The 21,626-nt window shown below is 41.6% G+C and overlaps 1 protein-coding gene across 1 annotated transcript in view; it reads right to left on the bottom strand.

Annotated features, from left to right (window-relative positions):
- Positions 1–21,626, bottom strand: part of RYR3 (ryanodine receptor 3) — a 396,626-nt gene that overhangs the window by 299,310 nt on the left and 75,690 nt on the right. The window contains 4 exon segments of the mRNA XM_033190880.1: positions 1,846–1,967; positions 5,907–6,080; positions 17,840–17,996; positions 19,952–20,026. Coding sequence (XP_033046771.1) covers positions 1,846–1,967; positions 5,907–6,080; positions 17,840–17,996; positions 19,952–20,026 — 528 coding nt within the window.

Below are 21,626 nucleotides of genomic sequence, written 5' to 3' on the forward strand. Positions count from 1 at the left end.
AAATTTAAAAAAAATTGGTGCGATGGTATTTATGTGTGGTCACAGCTACTCAGGACGCTAAGGTGGGAGGATTGCTTGAGCTCAGATGGCGGAAAGGCTGCAGTGAGACCCTATCTCAAACAAAAAACAAACAAAATCTCATGGAACTGTACATTTAAAAGGATGAATTTTGTAATATGTAAATTCTACCTCAATAAAGATGTTTAAAAATAATTTTCCCATTGTCAGGCACATAACTCCCACTGACTTTTTAAAATAACAACTTAATTGAAATACAGTTCACATATCATATGATCACCCATTTAAAGGGTACAATTCAAAGGTTCAGTAGCTTTGGGAATATTCAGAGTTGTGCAACCTTTGCCATGATCAGTTTCAGAACGTTTTCATCAGCTCTCCAGAAAGCTTTACACAGTAGCAGCCACTCTCCCTTTCCCCCTAAGACACCCCAGCTTCTGCCTCTTTCTACTTCTTTCTACTTCTAGGTAGAAAGTAGGTAACTCTTTCTACTTCTGCCTCTGCTTTTTTCCTCTATAGAGTTATCTGTTCTGGACATTTTGACCATGTGAATGGAAAAACATCCCAGGACAGCAGTTCTCAACTGAGGCCGATGTCAGAATCACCTAGGGAGCTTCGATAAAATACCGGCATTTGGATCCAACATCTGCAGATTCTGATGCAATTGGTTTAAGATGTAGCCTGGGCATCAGGGTATTAAAACCTCCCCAGATAAATCTAGCATGTGGCCAAGGTTAAGATTTCTATAGTAGGGCAGTCGTGTTTAAACTTTAGTATGCATCAGCATCACCTGGAGGGCCTATAACAATATGAGTTGCTGGATCTTACTCTGAGGGTATCTAATTCAGTGGGTTTGAGGTAAAACCTGAGAATCTGCATTTTTTAACAAGTTTGCAAGTGATGCTGATGCTCTGGTCCAGGGATGCACTTTAAGAATCTTGGGAGATGTCAGAACAGCAAGATGGAAGGAACCTGAGCCCCAGTAGCTAGGCCACCTATTTTCCCTAAACCACCTACCTACTTTATATTATTACCTAAACAAGAGGTAAAAGTTTACTCTGAACTGCAACGGCGGCCCAGCCTGTTTCCTAATACACATCCCTTGGACTGCAGTCTTTCAACAGCAAGAAAAGTCAAGATCTAAAACAAAGTTCTCATTTCATGCAAATTCACACATGTAATTTACACCCCTTGGCTTTCGAGAGATTTTCCTACCAGAGGAGAATGATCTTGGAACACTGCACAGTTGACAACAGAATCAGTTTCTCATGGTAATTGGTGAAAACAATCCACAGAGTTCTGTTTTGGAAGCATTATTTAGACTGGAGGGATTATGATCCAAGCAGGCAGTTCAGTTAATTTTCTCATTTAAGCCACAGCCACAGTTGGGTAACCCAAGGCTTCCAGTGCAAAGCTACTTTGATCCAAACCATAGCAGCAATTCTGAATGATGGAGAAACCCTTCGTACGTAATACATGGGGAGTGTATCAGTTCCTCTTTGCTGTTTTTCTCTTTACACACAAATATAAAATGGACCAATGCACTCCCACTCTTTTCACTTCATTTGCATGCAAAGATCTTGGATATTCATCACTCCAATCTGAATAACTAATGGAGCTTGGACATTTGTTGAGCAAAGGGTGAAGCTAGTAGGAGTTCACCTGTGTAGGAAATCTGTTTCAGTCTCAAGCTCTTGATGGTAAAACTCTTTGCTGGTGTATCGTTATTTCCTGAAAACATTCACAGTATCAAAAAGAGGTGGGTGGTGGTGTTGGAAGCCCACAGAGTCAAACTCACTAGGTAGAGGAGGAAAGGAGCTAACATACCTGACAAACTGGCTGAATAAGGCTGTAGTGTTCCGGATGATCCGAGCAGCCTGGGACTCCTCACGCTGGCATCTCTGCAGTGTTAATCCATCATCCATGTGGCCTTCCTGATGGAGTATGACCTACCCACGTGGCAAGGGACAGAAGCTCTAAGATTACAATTATTCCACATATGGACAGTCAACATTTCCCGCAGTATTTCCCTCATCCCTCTTATTCCTTTCCCCAAATAAGCTCCCCTGGGTCCATTTTGAGAATGGGACATTAGCGAAGTTATTGCACCCATATGCCCTATTAGTGACATGTGAATCATTCCTTAGACACAGTGCTTTGATGAAAATGAAATTTTATGTGCCATCATGGTATGAGTTACGACACATTCCTCAGGCCTAGATATGAAAGGGTGATAACGTATCTCATAATCGATTTTTCTCTTAAAATGAACGTGGAATCTTACCCTTGGAAATGGGAAAAGTCACTGTGTTCAAAGTCTTTTCCTCCAGAGATGAACTGAAGTAAAAGACAATGTAAAGCAAAACCCTGTACTGGGATCAGGCTTGGTTTCTCCACTGAAGGCCAACTACACTGAGTGAGTTAACTGTAGGACTGGGGAAAGCAGCTCAAGGTGGTAGCTGGCTTCTCTTGGAGGCTAGGGAGTCAATTTGAAAGCACGGGCTCTGATATCAGCAGACCTTTGTCTAGTCCTGCTATGCCACTTACCAGCTGTGTGACCTTGGGCAAGTTACTTAAACCCCATTTGCTTTGGATTTCACCAATCTGCAAACAGACTTATCTTAGAGGGTTGTTTGCAGGATTCAATGATTTTTTTTTTTTGTATTTTTTTAGTAGAGATGGGGTTTCACCGTGTTAGCCAGGATGGTCTCGATCTCCTGACCTCGTGATCCGCCCGTCTCGGCCTCCCAAAGTGCTGGGATTACAGGCTTGAGCCCCCGCGCCCGGCCAGGATTCAATGATTTACATGTCATCACTTGGCATGGTACCTAGAATCTAATAGGTGCTCAATGAATGTTTATTATTATCAGAGGCAGTATAGTACGGATGTTAGACCAGTTATCTGGAAGCTAAGCACATGTACTTGTCACTAAGGACACCATGACACCATGTTTTTGGGAGGGGCTACCCACTTTTTATGTGGCGGTCAGTGGCTTTTTCCCTTAAAACGATCAAGTGTGTTAAGTGAGACAGTTTGATCCTGGTTCAAGTCGAAGTCAAATCCTGATCCAAGTTCCCTGACATGGTTTCTTCTTGATGGAAGTAAGCAAAGACAGACAATGTGTAGATCCTGGAAGTCTACATGTCAACACAGACAAAACGTGTGGCTCTAGAAGGTATCTATAGAATAAAGATTGTTGGCCTCTCTCATTTTTAGCTTAAAGAAACAACTTATTTTCCTTTCCATGTGAAAAATCTTTTCCTTGCTTTTTATTATTTTGAAGGTACTTCCTGATATGATGAATTAGAATTCAGGCTTGTTCATTTTTGAAACAAGACTTTGCATCCCATCTGTATACTGCAGTGTGAGCATTAGCAAAGGATACTGTTACCATTGGAATCACTAACTGTTAGAAAATATTCCTTTGTCAGAACACCTCAGCAACTGGTTAGCAATGCTGCATTTGGGTTTAGTAATACATTGCCACTATGTTTACTTTGGCCTGGGTCCCAGATTTCTGGTCCTTAAAGACCAAAATTCTTAGGTTTTGCTTGTTCAGATAACACATTTAAACTGGCCAGCCAAATGAGAAAGTAATGAGAACTGGGGGGAGACGCAGTTGCTAGAATGTTGTTATTATGAACCCTACTGATCTCAGCAGCCCAGTTCCTAAGGTCCTTCTTTCTCTTGGAGAAATCTTACAACTGAAGAGCAGGGAGAAGAAGCCTAAGGTGGGAATAAGAAAGAGGGTGCTTTAAAGTGGCTACTCATCAGGTGTTTCATTGTGTTTGTGCTTGATTGGTTTCTCTTGATTACTGTTTTGTTCATTTCATAAAACACAGCACAGATTCAGACATCCTTTGTATTTTTAGAGAGTAACCTCTGCCGCCAGGATCAAGTGATCCTCCCATCTTACCCTCCTGAGTAGCTAGGACTACAGGTGCAGGCCACTACACCTAGCTAATCTTTTGTTTGTTCATTTGCTTTGTTCATTGCTTCCTAGGAAATGAAGCAGCGTAGCCCTGCCGAGGGCTGAGCACCATCGCACCAGCTGGATAGAGTTCATAAAAGCACCTCCCAAATTCACACATACATTCTAACAGTTAAATGAATGTGCGAGCTATGATCCTAGAAGAGAAAGGCATGGACAGGTACAGTAAGTCAACAATGCAAAATGAGATCTCTCCACATTTGCAGAGTCCTTGGAGTGTGTCCCTGCCCACCCAGAGTTACAGCCAAGATCCACAAATTCTACTTTCTTTAAATGTTACCATTGCCTTAGCAGGTTTGAAAGACTGTAGAGGCTCTAGACGGTATTACTGTACTCTATAGAGGATTGAATTTTCTTCTGATAGGCTGGTAAGAATAGAGGATGGGTTTTTGGCATTTATTTTCCATTTGTTCTTATTCCCAACGTGTAGCCCTCATTCCCGGGGTGTAGCTCTTCTGAAGATCAACTGAAAGCCTACTGTATTTCCCAGGGTCATTCCAACTTGTCACACCCTGAACCCTGACTTGTGTATCCCTAGTACTGTCATAATGTCAACATCTCTGCTTTGCTCTTCATGATCACAGCAGTTTTGCGTTAACTATTTTGGCTTCACACCCCATCCATGGTCAGCTTAGGATTCTAGAGGAAACTGCATGTAGAATTTTAGGTGCATGTTTTTGCAGTTCTCTCTACTCTGGACTCTTGGCCCCCCGAGTCCCAGAAGCCTTAGCTGAACCTATGTCTAATCTGACTCTTTAGCACAACTGATCTAATGCAAGATCCCATTCCCTAGTTCTGCAAATCAGCAAATGTGCTGAGGGGGAAAACAAAGACGAAGGGGGGCTCACCTCAGTGCACTTATGTTCTATGTGCAATATTTTGTGCGTATGTTTTGGCTGGCTTGGTTATTGAAACCTTCCATTTTTTTTGAAGGTACTGTATCCAGCCTGTGCAGCTGTTTTCAGAGGAAGGGTTGGTCTCATACAAGCCAGATTATGTGGCCTCTTATTTATTGTATTTTCTATCCCCTCTTGATCACTTCATTTCCCCTTTTCTGGATATTTTCCTAGTCTGTGTTGCCTTACACAAAATTAAGATATTACTTTATGTTCATTCTCAACATCCTTTCTTACCACAACCTGCATTCTGGAAAACTTTTCATCATGACTACCTTAGGCTGCTATACCTCAACTACAGAGCATAGTACCTCCTAGCACCTTATTCTGGGACTAGTTGACTATTTAAACCCATATTTTATAAGGGTTTTTCAGGGATAAAAGCATCACATCCTTGACATCCATTATTTGGTTCCCACCAAAAGAAACACTGTTATGGCAATTGACTTTCTGGTGAAAAGATGCTGCATGCACCCAAGCTAGTTTTTCTCACTGGAGCAGGCTGTGATGCACCACTCAAATCAAGATACAATCTGTGGACACTGTCATTCCACAACACCTCTTCTTTCTGCCAGTGGGTTCCTGTGGGCTTGTTATTATGCAATCTGTGTTTTCTCTGTAGAGATCTATTTAGTCTTTTATGAAAACTGCACAATAACTCAATTATCCACTGAAATGAAGGGAGCAATGATGTGGATAATCCCAAGACAGCAAATCACCAAAAGCCATTTAGATCGGGTTTTAGAGTGCATTAAGCATGTCATCTCCTCCTTACAGATTTGCTGTGTATTTGCTTTATTCCCCCATTGAATATGGGGTCAAAGTATCCAAATTAGGCTGAAGTATGGAAGAAACTGTGTACAATCTATCACAAAATAACTCTTCTGAATAGTAGGAAGTAAATCACAATCACGTCCACCTGATTCTCAGAATCACTTCTATTGCCTAGTTGCTTCCAACTCAGGGTAAAACAACTGTACACAGACATTCTGACTCTCACCTTTCTTTTCAGAGGTCCCAGGCGGGAAGTTTTTGCATCTTGTGCTTTGTAGGTCACCCACAGACCACTGGCTGTATGCTGTACAAAGCAGACAGAATCTCCATACTTGATTTCTGGAACTCCCATGCCTTCTATGTCTCGCTTGTGACTGGAATCTAATTTCTCCTTGAGTTCCTAATTCATACACAAAAAGAAACAAACATAGGCATTATCTGATTAAATTAGAAGCTCAATATACAAAACGAATCACCTATGAAAAATCTGTAAGCCAGGCAACTGGTTACCAAAATAATCATGATGTGGCTGTCCAAGCCAGGATTTCAGAAAGACTTGCTTCCCTTATCTCTTGTTCATTGTAAAATCAATGGCTTTCGAGTTCTGGTTACTTCAGTGATTATTTAAATCCATGGGTAAAGGGAGCACCTAGTAAGCCCTCTCTTCTGTTCTGATTTTGTGTAATTCTTCACTATATTTTCTACTTTCCTCATCCTGATTTATATACCTTAATAAGTAACCTGTTACTAGCCAAGTAACTTATTTCCAGCAAGTGACATCTTCCATAATTGTAATGGCTACCTGTCACAAATGCACTGACTCAGAGGCTTTCATCCTATCTACTGATTTCATGTAAAAATTTCTTGTAAAAATCTGCAGAGAAAGGAAACCCTTTGAGCAGACAGGGGTTACTAACGTGGCTTAAGCTAATGTAGTAATTTGTGTATCAGTCTCTTAGGGCCTCCTCAGTGGTGTGCTGTAGTCAAGCGGTTTCATTCTTCAGCTGTCACTGTTTCACTGCCTATTCTCCAGTGTGGAAAAGGGACTTCCTGTGCATCAGGTAACAACACAGTGACAATCTGAAGTACCTGTCACAATAGCGTGTCATGAGGTAGTCCTCTGATGCATGGTAACTTCTTCTCCTTCTCATCAATCAGGGCCTCCGTGGTTCTATTCTGAATGGTTATACCCTATTTCCATTTCTTTTCTACATCTTGCATTAAATTGCTCATTTGTAAAAGCCATTAAGGAGGAAGCAATTTGAACTTTTACAGAATAAAAAATGGCTGTTACCTGTTTGCAAAAACGTTTTTCTCTGTTTCTCCTTCTCCCTGCCTCCCTCCCTACCCTCTCTCTCTCTCTCTCTCTCTCTCTCTCTCTCTCTTTTTTTTTTTTTTTCTTTTGAGCCCAGAGTCTCACTCTGTCACCCAGGCTGGAGTACAGTGGTACAATCTTGGCTCACTGTAACCTCTGCCGCCAGGATCAAGTGATCCTCCCATCTTACCCTCCTGAGTAGCTAGGACTACAGGTGCAGGCCACTACACCTAGCTAATCTTTTGTTTGTTTGTTCATTTATTTATTTATGGTTTTGCTTTTTGCAGAGACAGGGTTTCCCCATGTTGCCCAGGCTGATCTTGAACACCTGGGCTCAAGCAATCCACCACCTCGGCCTCCACATTTTTCTCATTCTTAATAGTGGAACAAACAGCAGCACATGTATTGAGTCATTACCATGCTCAATATAATGTTCTAAGTTCTTTACATGGATTAACTCTCCATAGTGGCCTCTGATGTAGCTACAGATGCCATTCCAGTTTTACAGATGAGAAAATGAAGGAGGTAAATTTGCCCAAGATCATTCAGGAAGTAATGACAGGAAGTCCAGCTCCAGAGTCTGTGCTCTTCTCCTACTCTAAACTACTACTCACCCTTCAAAACCCTGCTCAGAGGTTACCTCTGTAAAGGAAGAGTCAGTCTCTCCTGCTGTTCTTCCCCAGCACAATCTCACTGCTCTATTGGGCACTTAGCACATCATAATGTAAAATGTGTTTGTTTATACGACATTTTCTTTTTGTCAGGCTATGAAAAAAATCAAGGGCACAGTCCAAATTTCAATTAACTTTGGATTCATAACAGAAAATTCAACACCTATCAATTACTTAATGGACATATACTGAGAGAATATATATAGCTGAGTAATTTTTTATTATACATTTATTTTTCATTGCAGCTCTTATTTTCCTTCAAGCTCTCATTATTTCACACAACATTTAAAGTATCACTTGGAGCAATATTAGTACAAGAAATTTCTTTTTCTTTTAAATGTGTGTGTTGAAACATTGGCTGGATTATTAAATATGACTTCGTTACTTTTTCAAGCAGCAAGATAACATCCAAGGATAAGTATGAATTTTTCTTTTGCAAAAAGATTATTTCCAGAAAAATATATTTCTGATTTTGTAACATTAGCTAATAGGAAAATAGTATTTGATATATTGGGATTTTCTTTAAAGGCAATTCATCAAGAATGCATTTATTCTATAAAACAATGGATACTTGATTTTCACTGCAGAAATATTCACAGCTCTAGAGACACTCGAGCCAGTAACAGAACTGAAAAGATGCCAAAATTCTCATCTCTAGTCTGCTCTCTAACCATAGCCAATGCAGGGGTTAAAATTATGCACACCACAACTGTTAAATATGAATAATTACATTGATTTCTAATAGCTCCTGATTAAAACAATTCATATTACCCAACTATCAATGAATATGGTAACTTCATTACTTTCTTGCCTTTCACTTAAATATGGCTTTGCAAACAAAAAAAAAGATATCTGTTTTTCTGGAGTCACTGAAATAAACGAATCATGATTCTGTATAGAAAGGAGTGTTTCTGTGTCTTCATTTTACAAAACAGCATCGGCTTCCAAATTCTGTGGTAGTCGCTGCAGTGGCCACTTCTAATTTAATAGAACAGTGGCAACAACAAACGAAGATCTAGAGACAAAATCCATATGAAAAACAACCCAATTCAACCCTAAACAATAATGATAAATCAGTAAAGGAAATGAAAGAGCTCGGTGATGGAGAGGCTTGATTTTATTGACAGCACATTGGTGATTTTCTTTTGACTTGAGTATGAACTAATGCTCCTCTCTGTTTTTACTTGGATATGGCCCCAGCTGCAGTCACCCTACTGCTAGAAATGGAAACGTTCTAAAAAACAGAGCTAATCCAATCATTCTCTTTCAATAACTCCCAGGTTCCTATGGAATACAATTGTTATCTCTAAAGTTCTTATACCCCAAATGCTCTAACCAAATTGGACTAAGAGTATTTATACTCATGTACCAAATATTCCCCTTCTTTGGGCCTTTACTGACATTATACCTTGTTTGGAATTCCCCTGCTTCATCTTGACATCTCTACATGTGTATTGTTTATGTTTCATGTCTTCTGTATATTGTGGTATTTCGATATTTTTAAAACTTTCTGGCTGGGGAGAGACTGCCTTTCTTGTCAGAGATAGCAAAGGGCTCAGCTGCATGCCTTTGATATGCAATCTAATCAATTCACAACCAGATGTCCTCTAGCTGGCTCATATATCCCAGGAGGCGATACTCCTCTGCCTTTCCAAAGCCAGGTACTAGGTAGATAGGGACCACCTCTATAGCTTACAGTCCCCCTGAAATTACTCAAACTAGCAAATCCCAAACTGTTTACCCAGTCCTGCCTTGCCTTAACCATGGAAACGCCAACAATAGTGGTGGCAAAGTTGTCACCTTGCTTATGCCCCTTGTCTGCCTCCTGACCAAAGCTGGTGCTTTCCTATGTGAGCCTGCATAGCGTGGCACGTCTCCTGTTGCTAGGACCTGTGAGTATAATAAACTTTGTTTTCCTAAGCCTCTCCTGCATCCCCTCACATGGCTGCACCTGACTGATGATCACATAAAGGAACACAGCACAACATCTCATCCATCAAGCCTTCTCTACTTAGCCAAAGCCGGAGGATACCTGCACACATTCTCTGATCTCATGGTTTTGTGGACCCTGCAGGGACTGTCCTTCCAGGGCTAGCCAATTCCTAAAAATGGTAAAGGACTCATCCGGGAGCACACCTTTATATGTAAACCAATCCAAAGCCCATAAAGCCAACCTCCTCCTTTACCTTCTGGACCTCTATTCCCGTAGCCTAATCTCCCCAGGGCTGGTACCAGACAACCAATAGCAACTCCCGTGCTCCAGAGCCTGCTGAAATTATTCAAAGAGCCAACCCTAAGCCTATTTATCCTGCCTAGCCCATCTCTTTCTATGGAAACCATGAGAAGGCTCTTTCCCCCAGCTTCCCCTCACTCTCCTTTCCTCCTGGAGGATGGTGCTTCTCTGTGTGGCCCTGTGTGGTATGGAGTGTCCACTCCTCTTGGGAATGGTGAGTAACAAGTGTTCTTTTCCAATGCTGATTGTCTCCTGATTTGTTGGCTTCATCATACCTGAATAATAAAATCTACATTTTAAAAACAGGTATTGTTGTTGGTATACTAGCTGTCCCCTGGCAGATTGAAAATGCCAAAGGTGTAAAACTGGGATTTCTTTGTCTTTGTACTTCATACAATGTCATACAATGCTCTGCTTAAAACTGGTTGCAAATCATTTGTTATTGTTTTACTGTTCTGCAGGCATTCAATCTATATCTGTTTATTTGCATCAACCTTGTTTATGTTAGATGATAAGCTGATTCTAAGAAGGAAGAGGTTATCTGGCCTAATATGAGTTGAAGGGCAGTAATCATTATCCTCTGCCTCCATTGACACCTTATTAAGGAAATGCTCATGACCACATCATAATTGTCATATTAGTATTTGGCTGAGATGATCAAGTTGCTACGATTGGTTTAATATTCCTGGAATATTAAAGGTTTGGCTGGAGGTGATCAAGTTGCTAAGATTGGTTTAATATTCCTGGAAGGATGAAGAAAGGAGCTAGAACTAGGCCAGGCGCGGTGGCTCATGTCTGTAATCTCAGCGCTTTGGGAGGCAGAGGTGGGTGGATCATGAGGTCAGGAGATCAAGACCATCCCGGCCAACATGGTGAAACCCCATCTCTACTAAAAATACAAAAATCAGCTGGGTGTGTTGGTGCATGCCTGTAATCCCAGCTACTCAGGAAGCCGAGGCAGGAGAATTGCTTGAACCAGAGAGTTGGAGGTTGCAGTGAGCCAAGATTGCGCCACTGCACTCCAGCCTGGCAACAGAGCGAGTAATCCCAGCACTGTGGGAGTCTGAGATGGGCAGATCACGAGGTCAGGAGATCGAAATCATCCTGACTAACACGGTGAAACCCCACCTCTACTAAAAAAATTATTAAAAATTTAGCCAGGCATGGTGGCGGGTGCTTGTAGTCCCAGCTACTCGGGAGGCTGAGGCAGGAGAATGGCGTGAACCCAAGAGGCGGAGCTTGCAGCGAGCTGAGATGGCGCCACTGCACTTCAGCCTGGGTGACAGAGTAAGACTCCGTCTCAAAAAAAAAGAAAAGAAAATGGCTTTAGGTTCATACAAATTTTAAGAGTTATACATATAAATCAACAAGCACAACAAGGTATGGTCTATATTCAGAGTACAATTATAGTTTGGAAGAAAAAACAATTCTACCAAGGGAGTAAGGGATGGTTTTATACAAGAATTTCTTTTTTTTTTTTTTTTTTTTGAGGCGGAGTCTCGCTCTGTCTCCCGGACTGGAGTGCAGTGGCCGGATCTCAGCTCACTGCAAGCTCCGCCTCCCAGGTTTACGCCATTCTCCTGCCTCAGCCTCCCGAGTAGCTGGGACTACAGGCGCCCGCCACCTCGCCCAGCTAGTTTTTTTTGTATTTTTAGTAGAGACGGGGTTTCACCGTGTTAGCCAGGATGGTCTCGATCTCCTGACCTCGTGATCCACCCGTCTCGGCCTCCCAAAGTGCTGGGATTACAGGCTTGAGCCACCGCGCCCGGCCAAGAATTTCTATATAACATGAGTGCAGCCAGGGTAGAGAGGAGTGAAGGGTAATGAGGAAGGGACTGGCTTTCTAGTAAAGGGGCACGGCAGGGCAAGGAGAATGCTGGAATCCAGAAAGAGATGAGAGCAAAAATTAAGGACTCTGAACTCTATTCTACAGGTTCATATTTCTGAAGCTCATCTTGTTAACAGACTTTGTACGGGAAAAAGACGACTGTGGACAAATACCGAATCTTCTTCTAAGAGTCAAAGGGAATACTGTGATCGTATAAGCTCCTGTTTGTCCTATGGTAAAAACAAAACATCAACATCAATGAAAAAATCAAAATGACCTATTGAACTTGAATGCAGCATTTTGTTTATTTCCTCCCACTACTATCATTGTTTGGAATACCTCTTGGGAAAAGCTAGTGTAGGTAATGGAAAGCCACTGAAACACAGAGTTCCATCTTAGAATAACCATTCTGGCATCAATGTGAAGGATGGGCTGAAAAGAAATATGGCTGGAGATGGTTGAGTTGTGACACCATTAGTATCTAGGATGATATGTGGAATGGAGTAGCTTCTAATTCATGCCTATTAATTAGAGTGAAATGTGTTATTTAATACAATTAAGCCACCTGTGTTTACAGATGACAAGAAAGTACCTTTTACAATACAGGATTGTAGACACTCAGAAATGTTTCAGAGGAAAAGTAGATATGGGAAGGCGGAGTCCATTCATGGATGCTGGGGTGAGCCTTCAAGAAACTCCTGGTTAGCCCACTATTTCCAGGTGTCTCTGGAGAAACCTTGAGGAATCACCTTTGGGTTTGTTTCCATATCAACATAGCCCCCTTAAGGCTTTCTCATCTAGAATTTGAGATCTTCGTGTTGCCCTTAAAAACCACACACTGCAGGACATTGATAAGAGTCTAGCTGGCCCCAAGCTTTGTGTGGGAAGAGGAGGAACGCCTTCCTCTGTTTACTACATGCTGGGAAGCAGATTCATCTGCCTCATTGGGGAAGGCATATTTCTTGAGCAGAAGTCACTGTACTGGGCTCTTTTCTCCGTATTTCTCATTTAACCCTTGCACCACCACCTTGAGATAAGCAGCACTACTTCCATTTTATGGATAAGAAAACTACCAGGTCATCTTCCTGGTCTCATTTAATTTTCACAGCAATCTTTCAAGACACACTTTTTTTAAAAAAAAAATCTGTATTTTTCACAAAACATATGAACAGCATATGGCAGAGCCAGGGTTCAAACTCAGGCTTCTTCCACTTCAAAGCCCAAGGTTTTCCTTGACTGACTATTTGGTCCACTTTGAACAACAAACTCTAGAGAAAGCACATCAGTTTAAAGTTTAAAAATCCTTTGTAGATTTTATTGAAAATGAAGCTGCAGTAAGTGGTGTTGTCTTTAGGCATTTGAATCTTACTATCCATGTTTTCTTCTCTCCCCTTCCCTCCTTTGCTCCATACCCTCCCTTTCCCCAGTGGATAACTTGGTGAGAAAATGGAGCAAGCAAGGGAACCGGCAAAAACAGTGTTGTTTCTGCACCAGGGTTTCAGAGACAGGTGAACCATGAGCACAGCTGTCACCTTGGTTAGGGGTGCCATGGCTGCCGAGGTTAAATGGCACGTGAAAGGTAGGCAGGGAAGTCACATTTGGCCAAGAACACCATGATCAGCACACAGATGTTTCATAAATGTTTACTAAACTGAATTTAATGTTTTTATACAGTCAGGAAAAATTTCCTTTAATTGGGAACAGTGATAGCTCTACACCCTTACACTATGAAATAGGCAACATTTGAGATTCTAGCCCAATCATTCAAGATGTATGGTGTAGTCATTTAAAATGGCTTCTTAAAGCACGTTTAAAGTGGCGTTACAATAAGTGGCTATACATAAGGCCTGCTTTAACATTATTAATTCACCCTTCCCTGAAAAAAATTCAATGATGTAAACTGACATTGAGTCATGACATCTAAAGAGACAATATTGCCATGCCAGAGTAAATATTAAATCACATTATCTGAAATCCTTGTGGGAATGGCCTTGCAATGTCAAGACCATGGAAAAATGATGTGAAATCAAGTTCATAGAAATTTGACTTAGATGTTCAAAATAAAATGAGTCTCTCTCATTGGGTGTGTACTGGGAAGAGATGACAGTAGCAAAATGATTACACAAGGATGGCAGGATGTTTCTATGACGATAATGGAGGCTAGAATGAAATGGATTTCACTCTATTTCAAGGTATGACCACACTGATGTAACCCTTCAGCAAGCATTTTTCAAACTTACTACATGAGATTCTAGGATGCAAAAATAAAGCAGGGTGGGGTATGTGTGGTCCTTGTCATCCAGCGCCTCCCCGTTAAGGAAGTGACGGCCTTAAGAATGCATGAGCAGGTTTTCCTCTCACAAAGAGCACTTAACACTTGCCTGAAAGCATGAGAAGGTGCTCACTGTGGTAGAGTGCAGAGGGGCAAAAGATATTTCAGACACAAGTCTGGTGGTGATTAGAAAAAAACAAGCATGTTCCAAGACTGAAATAGTATGCTGGGGCTCAAGGCAGCCTCAGGCAAGTGGCAAGAGACACTGTGGAAGGGCAGGCAGCTCTCAGGTCTGAATGATCTTTTATGACAGACTTCAAATGAGGTGCAAATTGATGAAGAATTGTGTTGCAGGTCTCACAGAGAGCAGATGAGAATCAAGGCCCGATCTAGGCTAACTGTGAAGCCAGGCTGTATCTTACACAACACCACTCTCAGATCAAAGGGATAAGGTTGGGATGCTGTATTTTGGAAGTAATACTACATCCTAGCCCTCCAATTTGAGTTGCATCATCTGCTGAAGTGGGGGAAGGAGGACCTTGATCAAGATCACATCCTGCTCTTTATTCTATGTGATTTGTATAGCCTGCTCCAAGTCTTCAGTCTGATTCCATTTAAGCCTGGCCCGGGCCAATAACTGCAGCTGGTTCTCGGACTTGGTCACCTTTCAGCAAGGCTCAATCACACCTCCACCTTATCATGCACATACAAGATGCACTGGGGCACCTGCCATCTTCCTGGTAATGGCAGGCTGCTAAGGATGTTAGCACGCACCTGCAGCTGTCCAGTGGCTCCCAATTTAGTAGTCATAACTGTCGCAGGCTAATGCAACCTGACAGAAAATGTGGGCTGGGAAGCTCATCATTACCAAATGACTCATGGCCCAGTACACCCAGTGTCCTCCCAAAACACATGACTAAAGCCCCAGCGGTGATCTTCCCAAGAGTCTCTTTTTTCTCTTTTGCAGATTCTCCAATATATGGAGAGGATCAGATGAACACCCTGCTTCCTCACCCTCTGCCCCAGTCCCATGGGAAACAGCTGACTGTCTCCACCTCTCCCTCAGCCTTCCCAACTCCTGTGCCACCACACAGATCCTGAACCACTATCTCAGGCTACTGTTTCCCGCCTGCTCTGTCACATAATGCCTGTAACAGGCAAGGGCTGGCCAGATGATTTAATGTCCTCACATTGTTGAGAAACAGAGCCCCAAACCTTTCTGCTGGGTATTGTCACTGGTGGCTGGTGATGGGAAGCACAGAGAGTGCACTTAAGGAAAACCTGTGCCAAGCAAGGCAAGAATACACTTACTAAGCAGGCATATGGAAGCCCAGGAAAATCAGGGCCTCTCCAGTGCTCTCCCTGCACAGTCATTTGGATGGTGTATGAGAGAGTTATGTGTTCTCCACATGTTCTTTCTTTTGTGCAGCTTCACAGTCTAAGGTGCCAAAGCCCTGCCCACACAACATCCCAAAGCAACCCTGACATCCAGTGGGAACACAGCCATATCTTGGCCTGCCACAGAGCCTAGGCCATTTTAATTTCAGTTCCTTTCAAATTGAAATGAAGGTAGCTGGGTTGAAGACTACTGCATGGAGACTTATTTAAAATCTCTAGCATAGTGACTCCAGTGACATGTCACCACACTGCCAAGCGTACAGGACAATGTGACTCACAGGTGACTTTTGCCTCCAGCTCTGCTATGCCGACCGCCCCTACGGTACCGTGACGACTTTCCAGCCATACGCTGCTTGCCTCCCCACACATGGAAATGGAGGAACTTGGGGAGATAAGCAGTGCACCCTTTGAAGGGAAATGTATTCAGAGGCTAGAAGTGATGCCAAGTGGAAGGGGTGTTACAAGGTCTCTACGGGGCTTTGAGCTTTCCTTGCTTCCCCCAGAGACCACAGCACAGTGCTGAGCCATGCTCCACAAGGCTGAGCCAAGAACGGAATAGAATGGAAGAGTCCCCTTGGAAGAGGATCCTGCCAGCTGCCTGGAAGGCCGCCTGATCCTGCGCTGGAAGAAAAGCCCCTTTTTGAAATGGTAAAGACCTCGAGGTCATTGCTCTATCCTTGGCAGCATACCCTGAGTGGGTCAAGGAGAAAGGGGTGGAATGCTCAAATACAGAAAGGAACAAACTGGCATTCTTAGAAAAACACTTGCTTGGTCATTAGCCGTGATGAGTCATTTCTTGTTTTCCACCTCCCTCTTCTACTCCCACCCACCTTCAGCCCCCACTCCATGTTCCAGTCTCTGTTCTTACGACTTTGCCGTTGCTTTGTTTCACTGATTCTTTCAGAAAGTTGCACTGCTCTAAATCACTTCCTGGAGGCAAAAATGTTTACTAAATAAATATCAACTTGAATTTAAAGAATCCCTCTTGTGCTGGCAATCTTAAAAAAAAAAAAAAAAAAAAAAAAAAAAGATAGCAACGTGAGGAAGATGTGCTCAGAAAACCAGAATGAAACCAGAGTCAATAGCCGTTGGAAGAGAAGCAGATGGAAGAAGGTTAGGAAGATATGAACAGGAAGATCATGTCTTTTAGTATTTGGAATAAAGATATGAAAAAAGCCCAATTCTGATACAGGGCAATATTAAAGAGAAAAAACTACATGCCAAAGAGTTTCTCTGCCTAAAAAGACCACAGGAGCACAAAAGGAGTGGGAAAACAGACTCTGAACCCCTGCACCAAAGAAGGGCAGTGCTGACTATTTTCTTCAGGTGCATTAGGAAGCAGAGATGCCCCCATAGAAAATTCAGCTGTCAGCCTCACCCCTAGTCCTACACAAGCAGAATCCTCAACAACCCTTGAGTGAAATCACGGTGAGAACACACATCAAGATTTATTTCTGGAAAAGATCAAAGAATGAAACTAAAGGTGAAGCTCCCAAAGGAGATATTGAGCTACACTCTTAGAAAGTGCAGACTTCCTGATAACTGTGTCCACATCTATGCAAAGCTTTTCTCATGCTTGGATGATCTTTCCAGAACACTCATAAAGTGACAGACCATCCAACTGTCTGTCAGAAGTTAGCTCAGAATGCAATTCTGACCATTCAACTAGATCCAGTTCTGAGTTAGAGAGAGTCAAAGCCTGGTTGAACATTAAAGGTGGCTGAACATTAAAAAAGAACAGTTGTCCACATACACATCAAACGGTAAAGTCATTAATTTGAAGTTAACCTAACTACCAGAGGATCCATTCTTAATGAAGGTTTGGGATGGATAGGAGAAAGCTGAGAGATCCGGGGAGTAGGAATAGCTAAGGAAAAGAACGGGGAAGGTAGTAGTAAATTTTATCATATAAATATTAATAACTGCAAGATGATGTCATGTCCAGAATGTCTTCTCTGCATCATTTAAAAAAACTTAAACAAATAAAGCACTGCAACTCATGCTTTTTAAATTTAAACCTTTTTAACAAATTACCTTTTTATTTAAACAAATGTAGCTCTGAACTCATGCCTCCAATGCTACTATTGCTTTAAAGGAGTGAAGAATATAACTTGGAAGTTATTAAGGACAACTCAGAATGCATTAAACAACAACAATAGTTTCCAATAGCCTTTGGGCAACAATGTCCATTCCTATGATCCTTGGGTTTTCCAGGACTGTCCACACTCTCCTTTTGCTCAAGACTTCAACCCTCATCCAAGGTACACATTCCTCCATGAACTCAATTCAAAAGATAAAAGAAGAAAGTGTTTATCTATCTTAGGTCAAACTTCCAACTCTGCTTTGTTCCAGCCTACTTTCTTTTCCAGTTATAGCTCTACCTGGAGATGTCTGAGTTTTCACTTTTAGAATAGGGTCAAAGTCCACTTTATCACACCTTACCTTTGATGCCCGGAAAGAGAAAGCTGTGGACTTGGTGTCTGCCTTTGCCCGGTCTTGCAGTATAAGGCCTTGGTCTTCTGTCAAGGCCAGGTAGTGGCCTGTGGTGAGATGCCGGAGTCGAAAAGCCTGGCCCCATCTGATGTTGCTGCCACTCCAACTGGGCAGATGAAATAGACAAGAAATTGCATTTATACAAAAATAAGTCCTTTTCAGTATTTAACCTATGCTTTCTTACACATGCTAGCAGACTTACAACCCTTCTGGTGTCCATCCTTAAGAGAAAAATGCACCAGGTTCCTGGCTTGCTGTAGGATTTCATGTCTGCCTACAACCCAGCCTAGTGCTCTTTCTTGATGACATCAACAAGGAATGATCTCAAAGGCAGGTCAGTGGCTTCATACAACTGGAAGTCCCAGGTTTCCAATTTTTCCTTCACTCCACTGAAAGGTCTTGATGCAAATAATCACAAATCAATGGGAAGCTTGTCTTTGAATGGAAACTTGTCTTTGAATGGAAAAGCCTTTCCAAACCTGCCATCTGAACTAAAACATATTACTACCACAGAGAGTCCTATCTTCAAGGGAAATAGTAAAAATACCTGCACAGCTTACACTTGCCAAAGACGGACAATAAACAAGCGTAATAAGTCAACACTGAATTATGTTAAAAGGAGATAAATTCTGTGGAAAATAAGTACAGCAGGATAAAAGGATTAAGACAAGTGAGAACTCATATTGAATACTGTCCTCTTAATGGTCCTTCATCAAAAGATTAGCACTCAGCAAAAGTTACATTAAGTGTTATGGAGAAATTATCCACTGAATAATCTAACTCAAAATTTATCTCTTTAAAATATTTGCTCATATGCAAAATACTTATCTATTAAGAATATACGGTTTAAGTGATATATGTGTGACATTTTAAAACCACTCTCCACTTTGTCCAACTTTTTGAAGCATCAATAAATCCAAATCACATTGATAAAAGGCTTAAATTCTTCATGTTTAGTTCTCTGGGGAAATGAGCAAGCAATCACAACCAGCAGTACATATACATACCTATTTTGACCTCTTAAAAAGTCCATTAAGCAATAACTAAGGGCTAATATCCTAAGAACAAGAGTATGTTACTCTCAGATTTTTAATGGGTTTGGAAAGAGGATGTAAATGACTCAAGTCAGTTAATAAGCGCATGCTCCTTAAAACGGGTATTCCTTAAACCATCAGTTGCCAATTTCTCAGAAAAAAAAAAATGTGTGCATGTGTGTGTATGGTGTAAGAGAAGTCCTAATATTACCTTCTGATTGCCAATGGATTATCTTCAGGGCCCCTTGGGGCATATACACTGCATGAGAGAGACTTATTTTGAACATATTTTCAGGGAGACATTGAACAGAAAGAACGAGAGGGAAAGGCAGAGAAGGAAAACCAGAGGGCGACACTTAACCCTCCTCTCTCACTCCAAGCAGTTTAGCTCTAGCCTACCTTGCAAACCCTCTCAGCCCATATAAAGGTCCTGCATTGAAAGTGATCCCCCTTCAGTGGTTTGAAGTTAAGCGACCACCCGTGGTTATTGAAGCTTGTGGTTGCAAAGTCTCAGCCTCCTGTTCCTTCCACCAAGGGACAAAACTGTCTCTGAAAAGTTCTAGTAAGTACTTTTATCTTCACACCTACATTTCCAGTGACGTTTACATCTTCCTTATCTTATGCCATCGTGACTACCTGTCTGTGTGCCATTTAAAGCTACCTGTCCACTGGAGCCAACAAAGCTACTGAGAGGAGAGAGAAGACTTATCTGGGTTCCAGAGAACCTGTTTAAGAAAACAAATGGGAGGACTTGGATGGCTTTCAGTGGCCTTGTCTGAGCTTTCCTTTTATAGTCAGCTACCGCAAGGGCAGAAGAGCCTGCCAGCCTCAGAGTCAACACAGTGGCTTTGGAAACTGTGTGTGTGTTCTTTAAAAACAACGTCACAGAAATATCAGAATTTAGCTCTAGACAAAGGACTTGAAGGAGTTTGCCAGGTGATACGGAATGAATGAAATATTTAAGAGAACGGCCTATTATTGAAAAAGAAAGCAATCTTGAAAAGGATACTCCCAGGCCCTCCATTACCTTATCCGAAGTGGTTCCACTCTCCACAGAGACCTGGCTCGAGTCCCAGCTCCCCCAGCTTCATAGAATATCCTCCTATGAGCAGAGTTGGAGATCAGCTCCTACTTGTAGGACACTGATCAGCACCCGGGTGAAGAACAGCTCCCTACAGAGGCTGTTCAGGCACCCAGCTTGTCTCAGTCCTTTTGGAGTCAGCAGAATGCAAAGCCAGAATAAGGAGGACAGTTTCACAGTCTCACTCTCTCAGAAAGGGTCAAAGCAGCTAGAGGGGAGGGAACTGCTCACCATATCCATATCATGGACATTTATGCATCATCAGGTACACAAGGAAAAGGCAGGAAAAAGAACATCTCCATTTCTACATCAGGAGTCACGATAGCCCAGTTACACCATGACGGCAGACACAGAATGCTCCAGTTCCTTCAGGTCAAGCTCCTTGATGTAGTTTTATATCTTTAAAAAATGTATTTGTACTTTAAAAACACCTATTCGACACAGTGTGAACTCATTTCCATCGTTCTAGGGCACTTGGAACAAAGCTTTATCCTCAGTTGTTACAGTGTTCATGATTTTATTACTGTACTCTTGCTTCCTTTCCTGTGTTACGAATCATCTTTTAATGTGTTTTGAAATAAAATTTTTATTTTAGAAAAATGTTAGGTTTATAAAATAGTTACTAAAGATAGTCCAGAGAGTTCCTGCATGATCTCACTCAGCTTCTCCCAATATTATCATCTTACATTACCAAGGTACGTTTGTCAAAACTGAGAAACCAACATGAGTATGTCATTACTAGCTAAACTCAAGACTTTATTTGGATTTCACCTTAATTTTTCCCGCAAACTTTTTTTCCAGTTCCAGGATATAATCCAGGATACCACACTGAGTTTAGCTGCCATGTCTCCCGTTTCTTCTGATCTGTTATGCTTTCAAAACGGTCTTGCCTTGTTTCTCATGGCTTTGACAGTTTTGTGGAGTACTGGTTGGGTATTTTGTGAAATGTGTCTCAGCTTGGGTTTGCCTGATGTTTTCTCCAGTGATTAACAAAGCCTCAGTTTTTAAAGTTTTATTTTAAATAAATTCTGTATAACCTGTGATTGGGGCAGGCTGGTCCACATTGTACAAAATTCACAGTTTAAGAGCATGTCTCAAGAACAGCGGTCCCCAGATTACCTGGTATACTGAATCCAGCTACTTTTTGAGAATCTTGTGACTTTTAATCAAAACTGATTATTTAACTGCATTTACATTCACTAACTTAAAATCCTACCTCCACCGGAGAGAATTTGTATGTATCACGATTGAATTGATCAAACCCCAGAGGAATCCGGATTTAGATTTTAGAGACAAGAGTTAATCAATAGTGATGAAAAGAAAATGTATACTTATTTTTTTTCCTGGAAAAGTACCATAATTATGAGTCGATTCAAAATGAGCCTGGAAGTTAGACCTGGGTTTGAATCTGGTAGCTGTGTGACCTCGGGCAAGCCCCTTCAACTCTCTGTGTCTCCGTTTGCTTATCTAATCAGGGTACTTACATAACAAGGTTGTGAAAATTTAAAGGGTTTTTAAAAAATGTTTAGAAAGTGTTTTTTATAAATGTTTATAAACATGCATAGAGGGACACATTAATTGGACAGCAATCAATGAAACATTACATCAACAGTGGTTACCT

Source organism: Trachypithecus francoisi, unplaced genomic scaffold (assembly GCF_009764315.1).
Source record: "Trachypithecus francoisi isolate TF-2019V2 unplaced genomic scaffold, Tfra_2.0 Lachesis_group3, whole genome shotgun sequence".
NCBI classification, from domain to species: Eukaryota; Metazoa; Chordata; class Mammalia; order Primates; family Cercopithecidae; genus Trachypithecus; species Trachypithecus francoisi.